This window comes from Desmodus rotundus, chromosome 12 (assembly GCF_022682495.2).
Source record: "Desmodus rotundus isolate HL8 chromosome 12, HLdesRot8A.1, whole genome shotgun sequence".
NCBI classification, from domain to species: domain Eukaryota; kingdom Metazoa; phylum Chordata; class Mammalia; order Chiroptera; family Phyllostomidae; genus Desmodus; species Desmodus rotundus.
In genome coordinates this window covers 48,110,581-48,126,714 of record NC_071398.1, presented here as the reverse complement: position 1 = coordinate 48,126,714, position 16,134 = coordinate 48,110,581, and the positions used below count along the sequence as shown (strand labels likewise).

Below are 16,134 nucleotides of genomic sequence, written 5' to 3'. Positions count from 1 at the left end.
AGCGCTCAGCTGCGGCTCTGCCCCGCCCACCCACGGAAGGAGGTACGAACATGCGCAGTCTGTTACAGACAACAAGGACCAAGTCAAGGAACAAAGGTCCCTTGGTGGTTGCTGGTTTGGGTTTTCCTGGTTGAAACTTCCAAGTCCTCATTCCTAAGCAGGGAAGCGCTGAGGATCGTTACAGACGCTGAAATCCCTGCCAGAGTCTCCGGCGGGAAAGTCTACAGCGGGGGAGTCTACCGCGGTGAGTCCAGGGACCCTGTGAGACCCGTAGACGCTCCGCGTCCCTTTGTGCCCCTCTCCCAGCCGCGTCGCTCAAGGCTGACTGCACCCCGACTTGGGGATCTGCGGTCCTCCTCCTCCCCATTAAATGAGAGGCCCGAATTCCAGGAAGAGCACACTTTTCATGGGGTGGGACTTAGGTGGGGAAAATCACGATGTCCCGAGGCGAAGGAGTGGACGGAAAGCGGCAGGACGAGGCTGTGAGGGGATCCATCCGTAGGCGGGACGGGAGAGACGGACACTGGAGAGGGAAAAAATGTCCGGGAGGGACCGTAAGAGACAGGACCGCGACGGAGGAGTGAAAGGGTAAGTGGGGAAAGTAGCCAGAGGAGGAAGACAGGAAAGAAATGCCGAGGAGACGGAGGAGCCCCAGAGACGAGGGAGCTGACAGGTAGAGGGGCCTGTGAGCAGACGTGGGGGCAGCAAAGGGCGAGGCGCTTCAGACGGAGGGAGTGGTTCTGAGGAGAACAGTCGAGGGGGAGAGAGCAGGGGCAGAAAGGGGGTTTGGGGAGACCGATCAGAGGGAGAAACAGCACTGAAGTCAACCAGCTGTGGGGGTGACAGGGAAGACAAGGGCCGCAGAGGGGACACAGGCATGGCGCGGGTGGGGTGGGGTGACGGATGAGTATGGAGATGGGAGCAATCAGAAAGATCTGGGAGAAAGAGCAAGTGAAGATGAAATAGGTTTCAGTTATTTCACGGAACAGGTGTAGGGACAGGAATAGAGAAAAGAGGAGAAAAAGCAAGGGAGGAGAAACACAGGGAAGGACAAAAGTGCAGAGAAGGAGGGATGAGACAGAAGCAGATCCAGGCACAGAAATGCAGCGTGGCAGGACCAAGGCGAACCTGGATGTGGATGATTAAATTGTGAGGTATCGGCTTGTGGTTTTATAATCTGTTAATATTTAACATTTCCTGAACTGTTTCCCTTAAGTACATTTGCCTTAGAACTACAAATCTCCAATTTATAAGGATTGTGAATTTTATAATGAATTGCTTGTATGTGCAACCCTCACTGGCTCAGAGGTCCTAGACTTGTCTGTCAGTCACAGCTCCCTTTTCCTGTCCTGAAATGGCAACACGGAGATAATCTGGGATGTGAAGTAACTGTGTCTGTTACCACATGATGCTTTTCCCAGGAATATTAAAACCATTGGTTCTTTTTCTTTCTCTCTCTCCATTGTATTTGTGCTTTTCCTTCTAACTCTTACATTGAATTTATTTATTTTTATTTATTTTTAGAGAGAGGGGAAGGGAGGAGAAAAGAGAGAGAAACATCAATGTGGTAGAGAAACATCCATAGGTTGCCTCCAGCACTCCCGCAAAGGGGGACCTGGCCTGCAGCCCATGCCTGTGCCCTGACTGGGAATCCAATCTTTGACCTTTTGGTTCCCAGGCGGGCACTCAGCCCACTGAACCACACCAGCCAGGGCTGCATTAATTAATTAATTTTTAAAAAGGATTATTCATTTATTTATTTATTTTTAGAGAGCGGGGAAGGGAAGGAGAAAGGGAGAGAAACATCAGTGTGTGGTTGCCTCTCACTCACCCCCTACTGGAGACCTGGCCTGCAACCCAGGCATGTGCCCTGAGTAGGAATGGAACCAGTGACCCCACCCTATCCTTCCCAGGCCGACACTCAATCCACTGAGCCACACCAGCCAGGGCTGAATTTATTTTTAAAAAACATATGGAGAGAAATCTTAGTTTTTTGAATATTTCTTCTGTAAATAGTCATTAACTTTTAAAATAAGCATTGTTGATCTCTCTTTTTATTTAAGATTTTATTTATTTTTCTTTTCAAGGGAGGGATAAGGAGACAGACAGAGAAACATTGATGTCTGACAGCAACATCAATCATTTTCCTTTTGCAAGCCCTCAGGTGGGGATCCAGACTGCAACCCAGGCACATGCCGTGACAGGAAATTGAACCAGTGACCTTTCACTTTGCAGGAGGATGCTAAATCCACTGAGCTGTGCCAGTCAGAGCAAAACTTTAATCTTAGAAGTCATTACATTAAAAAATACTTCTAGCTTTGTCTAGTGTGGCTCAGTGGATTGAGTGTCAGCCTGCGAACTGAAAAGTCGCCGGTTCTATTCCCAGTGAGGACCCTTGCCTGGGTAGCTGGCCAGGTTGCCTCCTGGGGGCTTGTGAGAGGCAACCGAATCTCTTGCACATTTATGTTTCTGTTCCTCTCTCCCTCCTTTCCCCTCTCTCCAAATGTAAATAAATTAAAATAATTCCAGATAGTTTTCCTTTTGAACATACTGTGTGTAATTTAAATTCTGAGCCCTGCATCCTTTCTACTCTTTATCATATCAGGCTATTTCATTGTGCACTTGTTGAAGATGCCTGTAATCTTACTACAGTCAGAACATAGCTTCAACTTTCAACTGATGTTCAGCAGCTTTTTCCTTCCCTTTATGTGACTCGTTGAATTAGTGACTGAGCCACAAAAGAGCTGTTCTTCTCAAGTCCCTCTTGTCCATTCTCTGAAAATATTGAAGGATGGACTGAATTGACCTGAAACACGGTTTCCGGAAAACCCATCTATTCATTGTATTGATGAACATATTTTTAATCAAAATATTTTTTTAAGTTTTCAGCATCATATCTTGCATTTATCATTTTATGTTTCTAAAATAAGTCTTTGTAATTTCCTACAAAATAAGAAAAAATTTTTCCTTGGGAGCCTGTCATTTTAGAAGTTTCTGCCCCAAGTTCTAACAGTACCCAGAGGTCTGAGGTGTGCTAGGTCTGTTATCTCTGGACCAGTGCTATAGGAGACAGCTCCTGGGGAGCGATGCGGGCACCAGGAGGGAACTAGATAAATAGGACATTTCATCAGCCCCACTGCAGATCTGCAGAATAATAACTAAGAGTGGGGCCCTTATTCCCTCGGGGTCTGAATTTGTATTTAAGCTAAAGTGTTTCCCTTCAGGTTACTATTACATCACCTAAGAAGTTTGAGAAATGATATCAGCTGTGTTATCCTTCACAGAGTTGGACAACTGCTCTGGGTGGAGCATCATTGTTTATCGAGGTGCTCCAGGTCATGCTAAGGTGATCCCAGGAACTTGTAGGAGTGCTTTGGGATGCATTTTTAAAAAATCCTCATTCAACCCTGGCTGGTGTGGCTCAGTGGATTGAGTGCGGGCCTGTTAACCAAAGAGTCGCCAGATTGATTCCCAGCCGGGGCACATGCCTGGGTTCCAGGCCAAGTCCCCTGTTAGGGTGTGCGTGAGAGGCAACCACACATCGGATATTTCCAATGGATGTTTCTCTCTCGCTCTCCTTCTCTCCCCCAACCTTAAATGAATGAATGGGTGAATAAATAAATAAATAAATATTTTTAAAAATCCTCATTCATGGATATGGTTGTTGATTATAGAGACAGAGGAAAAGAGAGGGTGAGAGAAACATTGATGTGAAAGAGAAGTATGGATAAGCTGCCTCCCACATGTGCCCTGAGTGGTATAGAACCCTTACCCTGACCAGGAATCAAAGTCACAGAGTTTTTGTGTATGGGGTGATGCTACAAAAACTGAGACACTTACCTGGGTCATACATTATTTTAATAAGAATAATTTTATTTAAAGACACTCTGTTCAGAAGAAGTGGAAACAATAGACAGACTCAAAAGAAGGTCCCTTGGGCTCTGGCTGGTGTGGTCAGTGGATTGAACACCAGCCTGTGAAACCAAAGGGTCACAGTTTCGATTGCCAGTCAGGGCACATGTCTGGGTTGAGGGCCAGAACCCCAGTTGGGGGTGCGTGAGAGGCAACCACACATTGGATGTTTCTCTCCCTATCTTTCTCTCTCTCTTTTTCTGAAAATAAATCTTAAAAAAAAAAGAAGGGCCCTTGGATCTTAGCAGAAAGAAAGGACAAAGGTTATAGATCAAAGGGCAAAGGAAAGGTATGGCAGCATGCCTTTGTAAAGCTGGGAGCACACTTTGCTCAGGAGAGGCAACAGAGTGCTCTCCTGGGTTCGTGGTTGAGGAGAGCAGTGCTCGTTCTTACTGCTGTATGAATTTGTGGACATCTGTGGGGGGAGAGAGCACCTGAAAAGAAGAAAGAAAAAATCGCCAGTGTGGAGTTCATGTAGGAGCTTACTGTTCCTGACTGTCCTGCTACAAAGGACAAGGGTAGGGGACCTTCCCAGCATTTTCAGTTTCTTCTGCTTGTGAGTGTGCTGGAAGCAGAATAAAGGGCTGTGTGGAAACCTTTGAATTCACATTCTCAAAATGCAGACCTGACTCCAGCATATCATCACCTGAGAAAACAACCCAGAGCAGGAGCAGGACCACATGGCTGCTTCTCAGGTAAATGATGTGTACTGTGTCAGAAGCTATGTTTGCTTTTCTTCCTAACATCAGTGGATTTAGAACCTGTAACATTTACTTCTCTGCTTCTGGTGTTCTTATCTACCGAGGTTGTGTTTGTCTACTTATTTTTTTCCCCTTTTTTATGAGTATCAAGGTCAGCAATTTATATACTTGTTCCCTTTGTCCCAGAGCCTTCTCTGTATTATGTATATCCATGCTCCCCAACACCATGAAGAATTCCTGCTTTTAATTAATGACCTTCAACTACTAAAAACATCCCCCTTCTCACAGATCCACCTGGGAAGCCACTCATATACAGTAGCCTTGTTTGATGGGTGTCAGAGGCTCAGGTATTAATGAAGAAGGGAAATGTAGGTTTTAGGTTCATGTGGCTACAGCATCAGCTCTGTATACAAGGGTAAGAAATGCTCATTTTACTGGTCAGGATAGCTCAGAAAGTTCTGACAAAGATGACTTAATAGAAGAGACTCACTAATGTGGTGCAAAAGTCTTGCTATTGAAATGCAGTACAGTGTTGTGTTCAGTGCATGGGATGTACATGTGCATTGACATTTGCAAAAATTAATGTTCATTTGTGAACACTTTGTCATAATGATTTCTTTACTTTTAAAAAATTTTTGGAAAGAATTTATTCATTTTTAGAGAGGGGATGGGAGGGAGAAAGAGATGGGGAGAAACAATCTATGTGTGGTTGCCTCTCATGTGCCCCCTACTGGGGACCTGGCCTGTAAGCCAGGCATGTGCCCTTCCTGGGAATTGAACTGGCTACCCTTTGGTTCACAGGCTGGCACTGAGCCACACCAGCCAGGGCACTTTTTAAATGTTTTTCAAGTTTTTTAAAAAAATATTTTAGAGAGAGGTGAAGGGAGGGAGAAAAAAAGAGAGAGGAACACCCATATCTGGCCCATAATCCTACACTGTTCGCTGAAGGAGAATTGAACCAGCTACCTTTGGGTTTGCAGGCTGGTGCTCCATCCACTGAGCCACACCAGCCACGGCAATGATTTCTTATGTTTTATTTGTTTTTTTCCATAATGTCACAGCACAGATGATCTGTCCTTGTGTGTGCTTCAGTCACCTGATATTCATTTGGCTTTAGTGGTCTCTTTATTATATAGTTAATAGTTTCCCTTCATCATTAACAAGGGTCTAACAAGGAATTACTGAGAGATTTAAGAAAAGCCATAATATTGCATGTGGAAACAACCGTCTCCCAGTTTTTGTTTGCTTTGGAAAATGAAGGACCTTTGTTCATTTTCTAGAAATCATTGACTTTTGATATGAAGGATTGAATAAATCAGGCCTTTCACCTGTAAATTTTCATTCTATTCCACACTCATGTCAAAGATATACACATTATAACTTTCTATATTTTCAAGAAAGTTTATAAGACTCATATTAATGTATGTTGCGTTCTGTTAAATTTCTACAATATGCCCTGGCTGGTGTAGCTCGGCAGATTTAGCGCTGGCTGTGAGCCAAAGGGTTGCTGGTTCCATTCCCAGTCAGGGCATATACCTGCGTTGCGGGCCAGGTCCCCAGTGTGGGGCGCGCGAGAGGCAACCACAAGTTGACATTTCTCTCCCTGTAGTCTTCCTTCCCTTCCCCTCTCTCTAAAAATAAATAAATAAAATCGTAAAAAAATTTCTATAATATAACTCTCCCCTTATGATACAAAAAATTTAAAGGTAATAAGAGACTAATAAACACTAGCTTTGATTTAGTTTTTATCATTATGTGCATTACTCCTTTTTTTTAAGGTAACAAACACAAAAATGACTTATGAGATACAGAGAATCACAAAATGATTTTAATTTCATTGTCATGAAAATTGTGCTTTGTGTAACTTTTTATTTCTACCTAGTTTCCATATGTATATCTGTCTGTGTGAGTAAATGTTAACAGTTGACATATTTAGTCTTCTTACTCTTAAAACGTTTCTGTTCTTCTCAGTTACAAAAATTGCGATGAATATCCATGAGGTCTCTTTATATGTCTTTGCCTGTTTATTTTTTAGAAAAATTTTTAGATAAAGTTTGGAGTAAAACTCAAGGTGTATGTTTTACTGTATGTTTCAGAAAATACTCTTACAGGAAGAATAATCTTATTCTAAGATTACCTTCACTAAATTTGCAAATAATATTGTGGCTGATATGTTTGTTATTCCTTCAGAACTATAAATTTTATGAAAGTCCATCAACTCAAAGTCATGTGGGAATTATTTTCTGTGTCTTTCTTTTTGTGCTATTCTGTGAAGTATGGCTTGTGGACCAGAGACATTGGTCTCACTAGGGAAAAGTAAGGTTGTTAAAGATGTGGAAACACAGGCCCCATCCCAGAACTTCTGAATCAGAATCTGCATTTCTACAAAACTGCAGTTCTTTGTTGGGTGAAGTAAACCTGAAGAAGTACTTATACTTCGAACTCACCATGCCTTTTCCTGCTAAGACATGTATACAATTGATCATAAATGATATAAGTACCATACTCAACATCCATAGCCTATATCTATCCCTTCATTTTAAAGATTTCATTTATTTATTTTTAGAGAGAAGGAAAGGGAGGGAAAAAGAGAGTGAGATAAATATGGGTGTGTGAGAGAAACATCCATCAGTTGCCTCTCACATGCTCCCAGCCAGGGACCTGGCCCTCCACCCAGTCGTGTGCCCTTGCCAGGAATTGAACCAGCAACCTTTTGGTTCACAGGCTGGCACTCAATCCACTGAGCCACACAAGCCAGTGCTATCCCTTCATTTTAAAGGTTATTTTTCTGAAACGTAAAGTCTCTGCAGTGGATTGGTGGACATATGTCAGTCTCATTTATCGATGTTAGAAGATACATTAGAGAATATCACTGGGTCAAAATGATCTTACTAGATAATTCAGTATACTCTAGTTTAAAACCACTTCTAACACTGTTTTCAAGCTGGGTGACATGATTAACTCTTGGTGGCCCCTTGGTAAATGTGTCTTTATTTTTCAGGGACTGTTTACCTTGAGGGATGTGTCAATAGATTTCTCTCAAGAGGAGTGGGAGTGCCTGGACCCAGCTCAGCAAACATTGTACATGGATGTGATGTTGGAGAACTACGGGAACCTGGTCTCCCTGGGTGAGGATGACTTCCTTTCAGAGACCCTCCACCCGCAGGGTTTCCTTTTCTTTATTAATTTAAGGTCTGCTGGGGACTCTGCTTTGTATGGTAGCCTTTCAGATTCTTGAATTCAAGGGAGAAATTGAAGTTTATTATTATTCTACCAGTCTTACCTGAGCACTAACTGGGTTGTAAATGGGAGAATCTCCATCAAAACTAATGTTGCTTTTATAAATAGGTTGTGTTTTCCCTCAGCCCATCCTGGTCACTGTTGTGGAGGAAATGAGAGAACTCTGGGACATTTGCAGAAAAAAGTCAATATCCGCCCACCCAGGTAGGTGGGAATGGGGAAGCAGATGACACAGGTGAGGGGCCCAAAGGTAACGGAGGCAGGCAGACTTTAAGGTGTGATTTGGGAAGTTGTGCTTCAGTGGAAGGGATTTTGAAAAGCCCAGGTTTATTTCTGTTGCTGTCATAGAGGGCCAGCTGGTCTCCATCCTATCCCTTGCTCCCATATCGTCTTGGGACTCTGGTTCTACTCCAGTGACTTCTGTCATCCTGTTAGGACTTGGGACCAGAGTCCTCTCCTTCGACCGTGAGGGCCACCATGATCTGGCTCCTCTTCCATTGTGTGGGGACCCAGGAAAATCTGTGCACATTGCTGAAAAGTTGTAAGTTAAGCGTTATTTTTTAAGTTTTGTTTTTGTCTCGTGAACGGAGTGTATGAAGGAAGTGGTTGAGATCCTGGAATTTGTCTCAGAAATCCCAGGAACCCTGGGGACAGGTTTTTTCTGGTTTATAATTTCTAACCCTACGGAGGCTTCAAAGAGGACCCTACAATCTTTAGACTCAGTGAGTTCATCGCAACACAATGCACCTCCCCCAAAGGAGACAATCTGATTTTCCGTTTCACTTCACAATGTTGTTTTGCTTTGTATGCACTAACATGAAATTTCCAGTTTGTATTCTCCAATTTCTGTTAGAATAGATTAATGTACCTCCTTACTGTATAGAGCTCTTCAATAAGTCACTGCTATGGACGACCTTAGAACATTGACCACCATGTAGGACAGTCTTTTGTTTTTTTCCGATACATTTTAATTTAATTTTTTCCACATTTTTTTTATTGTTGTTCAAGGAAAGTCTTTATTGCTAACCTGATTTGTTCATTGCGCTGTCATTTTATCGTTCTCTCTGGTTCAGCCCATTGCTGCCTGAGACTGTGCCTTGACGTGTTTTCACTTTCTGATTAGACCTTGGTCAGATTTCTGCTTTTTTATTAACAAGTGCTGATAGAACATGCTCCAATGTACTCATTTGGCAAGAAGTGAGTTACAGAATTGCTGGATGCTTTATATTTAGGAAAATATTCAGTGGGGCTTTGGTGCTCCCTGAGCCTGCCCCATGAATGTGTCGCTTGTGGAAGTGGTAGGGTTGTAGTCTGACATGGTCCTAAGCTGTTCACTGGGTGCACTGGCTCTGGGTCCTCTCTTCAGGTGGAAGGTCAGCCACCACCTAGGAACTGCCCGGTTCCACCCAGCACCAGTTACAGAGCAATGTGCAGATGGTTCCTACTTGTGTTGGATTTGGAGGCTAAGATGCGATTCAAAGCCAGCTGCGGCTAGCGCCGTCTGTGAGGTCACTGAGTGAGAGGTGCGGGACATGCAGAGGCCAGATGCAGTTTGTTTCTGAGATTAAGGGGAGTCTGAAGCATGAGGAGCCATTTGTATGGGAAAGCCACTTGACATATCTTGGGTGGGCTGTCAATGTGACTGGTGCAAGGTTTCATGGAGTCTCTAGGACAGGGCTACAGTGTTAGCCAGGTAGATGGAGAGTCAGATACGGCACTGGTTGGTAGCTCTCTGGTGGGAAGGGCTCAACAAAGGGAATAATTGCCTCTGCTGGGACTGGGGTGTGGGAGAAAGCTGCCCCTCCTGTCTTTGCCCTAAAGCCAGACAATTCAGTTCCTCCTGTTATGTCTCTGGTGCCTTTCAAGCTTCTGTCCTAAGGCTGGAGTTCAGAGTGAGGGCGTCCCAGTAAGTCTATGTGCGGGCTCTTTAAGAGAAAGACTTGGATTCCAGCACCTGTCAGTCTCACTCAGCCACAATTCCCACTGGTGTTCCAGCATGTTTCCTTTTTTATGATTGGTTCCCCTAATTTAGTGGATTGCCTTTTTGGCTTTCATTTATATGTTACGAATGTGAATGATAGTTCTCCAGTCAGTATACTTAACATTGTGGTACTTAATTCAAATATGAGTCAGCCATATGTCAGTTGGCATTAACATTATGTGCAGGTTTGTGTGGGTTTTACCCTGCAGTGTTGATGACTTAATCTTGTTTCTTTCTGAGCGCTGTTAATGGTCAATGGTTGATTGGTCCTGTGAGTTTTGGAAATAGTCTTACTTTTATATCTCTTCATAGCTGAATTTATCTTCTGTTTATGTGAGGGGGAAAAAAACTTTTCTCAATTGATGTAATTTTTATAAGGTTTTATAACTGTCTCTTTTAGATATTATATTTTATTATATATTTTGATAAAAACCGGCCTGACCCGTGTGGCTCAGTTGGTTGGGCATTGTCCTACAAACTGAAATATTGCTGGTTCGATTCCTAGTCAGGGCGCATACATGCCTGGATTTCAGATTCTGCACTTGGTTAGAGCACATACGAGAAAGGCAGCCAATCATTGTTTCTCTCACACACCGATGTTTCTCTCCCTCTCTTTCTCCCTCCCTTACCCTCCCTCTAAATATACAAATACATAAAATGTTTTAAAAATCCTATGTGAGGAAAAAAATCTACCATCTTAACCATGTGTAGCTCTATAGTTCAGTTGTACTAAGTATATTTTGTTTGTTGTACATGTGATCATTTGAAATTTCCATCTTGCAGACAAGTCTCAGTGTCTATTAAACAACCACTTCCTCCTTTGCCTGAAAACCAACGCCAAGGTGACTGCCTTTCTCTTTTCTATGACTTCATAAGACATTCATGAGACTTCATAAGACATTCACCTAAGTGGAATCCTATAGTGTCTGTCTTTTGTGACTTGTGTGCTTCACTTAAAGAAGTCCTCAGTGTTTGTCTTTATTGTATCAGATGTAACATCTTTTCCTGTTTCTTGGCAGAGCAGTATTTTACTTTATGTATGTAGTAAATTTTTTGATCTATTTATTTATCCGTAGACATGGGGGTTGTTTCCCCCTATACGGGCTTTTGTGAGTTATACTACAATAGTCACAGGTGTGCACTTGTCTCTTACAAATCCGGCTTTGAATACTTTTTGATACTTCCCTGAGTAGAAGAGCTGAATGACAAAACTATTCTATTTTAATTTTTGGCAAATCCTTTCTTGTTTTTCATAATGTTTGTATCAATTTATCTTTTATTCAACCGTGTATAGTGTCCAGTTTTTTCACACTTTTGGAAACACTTGGTGGTGTTTGTTTCTTTGAATCTGGTCATTTCTATTGTTGTAAAGTGATATAGTGTGTGTGTTTCAGTGGCAGATGCAAACTTTTGTTTCTTGGATGGACGTAAAGCACCATAGGAAAGATGCATAGACCTAAGTACAGGTACCTCAGAGAAGGTCTGTGAATGACTTTTTAATTTTTATTTATTATTCATTTTAAAGATTTATTTTTAGAGAGAGGGGAAGCGAAGGAGAAAGAGAGGGAGAGAAACATCAGTGTGTGGTTGCCTCTCACATGACCCCCACTGGGGACCTGGCCTGCAACCCAGGCATGTACCCTGACTGGGAATTGAACCAGTGACCCTTTGGTTTGCAGCCTGCACTCAATCCACTGAGTTACACCAGCCAGGGCTGAATGACTTTTTTAAAGAGCAGTTTTAGGTTCACTTCAAAATTATGCAGAGATAAATGAGAATTTCCACACTCTCCCTTCTTCTACATGCAAACCCTATTCCCTCACCAATGTCCCCCAACAGAGGGTACATTTGTGGTATGTAAAACCTATATTTGCAAATCATCATTAACTAAAGTTTTAGTTTCCTGTGGGGTTCACTGCTGGGTTGTGCATTCTATGGGTTTAGGAAATATATGATGCATATATCCACCATTGTAAGTCATATATATTTGTTTCTCAGCCCTAAATATTCTCTCTGCTCTATGTCTCCTAAACTCTTGGAGCCATTGATCTTTTTATTGTTTCTCTTATTTTTTTTTCTAGAATGTCATGTAGTTGTTCTTTTATAATCTACAACTTTTCAAATCGGACTTTTGTATTTTTAATTTCATTTATTGATTTTTTTTTTTTTTAGAGACAAAAGGAGAGAGAAACATCGAGTTGTTGTTCCACTTATTAATGCATTCATTTGTACAATCTCGTACATGCCTTGTTTAGGGATGGATACACAACCTTGGTGTATCAGGACGATGCTCTAACCAGCTGAGCACCTCCTCAGGCAGATTGCATTTTTTTCTCTTAATTTTGTGTATTTAGGTTTCTTTCATTTCTTTTGATGGCTAGATATATTTATTTCTTTATAGGGCTGAATAATATTTCACTGTATGAAGTATGTGTTTAGGACTTTTTTCAACATTTATTTATTTTTAGAGAGGGCAGAAGGGAGGGGAAAAGAGTAGAGAAACATCAAATTGAGAGACAAACATTGATGGGTTGCCTCTTGCATGCCCCGAGCCGGGACCTGGTCCACAACCCTGGCATGTGCCCTGACTGAGAATTGAACTGGCAACTTTTTTTTTTGTCCATATAATTGGTGTTTATTTTTATTTTTTAAAGCTTTTATTTATTTTTAGAAAGAGGAGGAGGGAAGGAGAAAGAGAGGGAGAGAAACATCAATGTGTGGTTGCCTCTCACATGCCCCCTACTGGGGACCTGGCCTGCACCCCAAGCATGTGCCCTGACTGGGAATCCAACCAGTGACCCTTTGGTTTGTAGGCCTGCACACAGGCCATTGAGCTATACCAGCCAGGGCTTGGCCTGGCAACTTTTTGTTTCATAGCCCCGTAGTCAATCCACTGAGTCATACCAGCTAGGGCTGTTAATGATTTAAAATAATATTTTATTGTATATTTCACTGTTGTTGGCCCAGTTTTTCCCCTTTGCCCCTCTCCACCCCGCCCACTCCCTTATTTTTAGTTTTGTGAGAACCCTCAAGCTCTCTTCCCGAGGGGCAGTACTACTTTACATTTTCACCAGCACTGAAAGAGAGTTCGGGTCGCTGCACATCCACAGCAGCATTTACTGCTGTCGGTGTTCTGGATTCCCTTCCTAATAGGGGTTTAGTGTTGCTTGAATGTGCTGTTTGTATAACTTTCATTGTTTTAATGTGCATTTCCTCAGTGATACAAGGTGTAGAGTTTCCTTGCAGATACTAATTTTTAATCTATATATTTATTTTTAGTGTGCTTTCTGTTAAGCTGTTTGTCCCTTTTTAGTCAGGTTTGTTTTTTTTGTCACTGTTGAGTTTGAAAACATCTTTCTATGTCTTGTACAATAGTATGTACATACTGTCTTTTACAAATACGTTTTCATATCTTGTGGCTTCTGTTTTTTCTCATGATGAGGATCATTTTTTGTTTGTTGTTTGTATTTTTCCTTAATGGTGAGACATGAGAATTTAAATCATAACACTTTGGGTTAAAAAACAAAGTTGGTAAAGAATTTGCCTTGAGAAAGTGTAAAATGCATAAAATTAAGTTTGTTTTATATTCAATAATAACATGGATATTATATTTGTAGTTTAAAAAAAAATTAAATAAGCACATAATGAGTCATGGCTTTAAGAAAACACATTGAGATACAATTTTTTTGATATTATATGTCAACTAAAATTAAATCTGTTTATGTATTCTAGAGTTTCAGTACCATTATGCCAATGGTCCTTTTTTTCGTATGTAATGCTCCAGTGGATAGAGTGGTGTATATCCCATTTTGAATTTGTCGTCTCATATGCTTTAGATAAATCACCAGAAATGCAACTGCTGTGTTATATGGTACTTGTTTGTATATTTTTGAGGAACCTCCATTTTGCTTTCTGTGGTGCTGCACCAATTTGTTTATAATCTCACTGACAGTGCATAGGGGTTCTCATTTTTCCACATCATTGCCAATTCTTGTTAATTTTGTTTTAATAATCGCATGTATTTATTTTTAGAGACAGAGGAAGGGAAGGACAAAGAGGAAGAGAAACTGGATGTGTGAGAGATACATCCATGGGTGGCCCCTAATACGCCCCCAACTGGAGACCAGGCCTGGTAACTTATTGATAATTGCCATCCTGATACATATGTGCTGCTGTTTCACTGTGGTCTCAATTTGCCTTTCTGTGCTAATGAGTGATGGAGCATCTTTTCATAAGTCTATCAACCATCTTTATTTCCTGTTTAGAGAAATATCTGTTGAGGTCCTCTGCCCATTCTTTCATCAGAATGTTTGTTTTTCGGTGTTAAGTTGTGTAAGTTCCTTATATATTTTGCACATCTAGCATCATTGGTGGATATCATCCTGTGTTCAATAGATTGGGTTTTTTTGTTGTTTTCTTTGCTATGCAAAAACTTATTTTCTTGTAGCCTCACTTGTTTTAACTTTTTTTCTTGTTTGCTCTGCCTACCAAGATATATCATAAAAAAGTTTCTAAGAGCAATGGCAGAGTTTATGACTATTCTTTCTTTGTTTCATGGATTTAGGTCTTACGTTTTAGTTTTTAATTCATTTTGAGTTTGTTTTGCTCCCTGGCATAAGAAAGTGGTTGAGGTATATTATTTTTTGTACTGGTTCAGTTATTCTTCACCATTTACTGAAGAATCTGTCTCACCCCATTCTGTATTCCTATCTTTTTTGTATTAATTAACCATATATCTTTGACTGTTTTAAAAATTGTTAGTTGTTTTATCATGTTGTTCTGTAAAACTTCTTTATATATTCTGAATATGAAAGACATAAAATACAAGCTTTGTGTAAATTTACTTGTATTCCACAGGTTGTGATTTTGACCCCCTGAGTATTTCCTTAAAAAAGTGCACAAGTTTTCATGTTTGGTGTGATCCCATTTGTCTATATTTACTTTGTTTACTTGTTTTTGGTGTTATAATGAAAAAGTAAACCAAATCTCTAAATCTTTTCCATGTATTTTTTGTATGCTTGTTGTCGGTCTAACGTGCAGTTTCTGTGGTGTTTGATCAATTATTCAACTCTTCAGTATGTGGTATAGTGCACACACCGCTTATCGACATGGTTTTAGCACGCTGTTTCACACAAAACAGAAAAACGTATTTCAAATACGTTATTAAATGGCAAGATCTTTGAAAACACTGTACCCTCCATCTCTCCAGAGTAGGAAGTGGGAACTGGGAGTTTCCTTATAATATTGCCATTACGTGAAAGGGGATTTGATCATTATGGTTGCCAAATGTAAGCAACTGTTTGTTCCTTGTGATTGACCTTTCCTCATTGTACCATTCTTGGTCTTGCTTTGAACATTTGACATTTTTGAAGTACTCAGAAATGTAATAATATAGCCCTGGCTGGTGCATTGAGTGCTGGCCTGTGAACCAAAGAGTAGCTGGTTTGATTCCCAGTCAGGACACATGTGTGGGTTTTGGGCCAGGTCCACAGTTGGGGGTGTGCAAGAGGCAGCCACGTATTGATACTTCTCTCCTTTTTCTCCGTGCCTTCCCTCTCTCTAAAAATAATTAAATAAATAAATCAAAATTTAAAAAAAAATAATAATATGTTTAGTAATTGCTTAACGACAACATATATTGACCTGAGTCTCCTAATTGTGAACCTTTATTTTGTACCTTTCAGCTTTGACATCTGAAGACAACCAGGCCTTGTTGCAAAAGCCAGGAATAGAAGATTTATTCTCTAAAGTAATACTGGTAAGAAATGGAAGGTGTACCTTTGACAGTGTGATGAAAGACTCATAAGAAAGTGTGTGACAAGAGAAGAGGATGTTAAAATGAACAGATATTACCTGGAATAATTATTTATAATAAAATCCTTGTTACCTAAAGAGGGGAAAAATAGTACACATTTGGGGAATCTCCCACTTTAAGTGAGTTACATTTGCACATCAAAGTGTTTTTAATAGTGAAGCCAGAAAACAGTTTTCTAAGTGTATCTCTTCTTCTAAAGGCAGTCTGGAAAATCTAGAACTTTCATAATTTATGGTGTGAATGATCATTTGAATTGCCTAAAATGAAGAGTGGGATTAAACTTTCAGTCAGTAATTTGTAAACTTCAGTGAATTCTGATGCACAAGTAAAATTTAAATGTGATCAATTGGGCAATCCCTTTTTAAAGGAATTATTATGTTTCATTGAGAAGGAATATTTTCTTTTATTCCAATATATAAAATTTTCAAGAACTTGGGAGTGGTTTGTGATTCAGCCTCCATATTTTAATAGGAATCTCAGATTCG

The 16,134-nt window shown here is 40.7% G+C and overlaps 1 protein-coding gene across 10 annotated transcripts in view; it reads left to right on the top strand.

Moving 5' to 3' along the window:
- Positions 1–58: 58 nt before the first annotated feature.
- The window catches only part of LOC112321251 (zinc finger protein 93), a 54,817-nt gene continuing 38,741 nt past the window's right edge, over positions 59–16,134 (top strand). For 9 of the 10 annotated variants that reach the window (XR_011650647.1, XR_011650646.1, XM_071219922.1 and 6 more), the window contains exons 1-5: positions 59–244; positions 4,536–4,607; positions 7,615–7,741; positions 7,962–8,057; positions 15,519–15,592. Coding sequence is in view for 8 of the 10 variants with exons in the window: in XM_071219922.1 (XP_071076023.1) it covers positions 4,593–4,607; positions 7,615–7,741; positions 7,962–8,057; positions 15,519–15,592 (312 nt within the window). In the remaining 2 variants the exon portion in view is untranslated. Of the gene's footprint in view, positions 245–4,535; positions 4,608–7,614; positions 7,742–7,961; positions 8,058–15,518; positions 16,088–16,134 lie in introns of those variants that run through there. The other variant, XM_053914947.1, reaches the window with a different exon arrangement.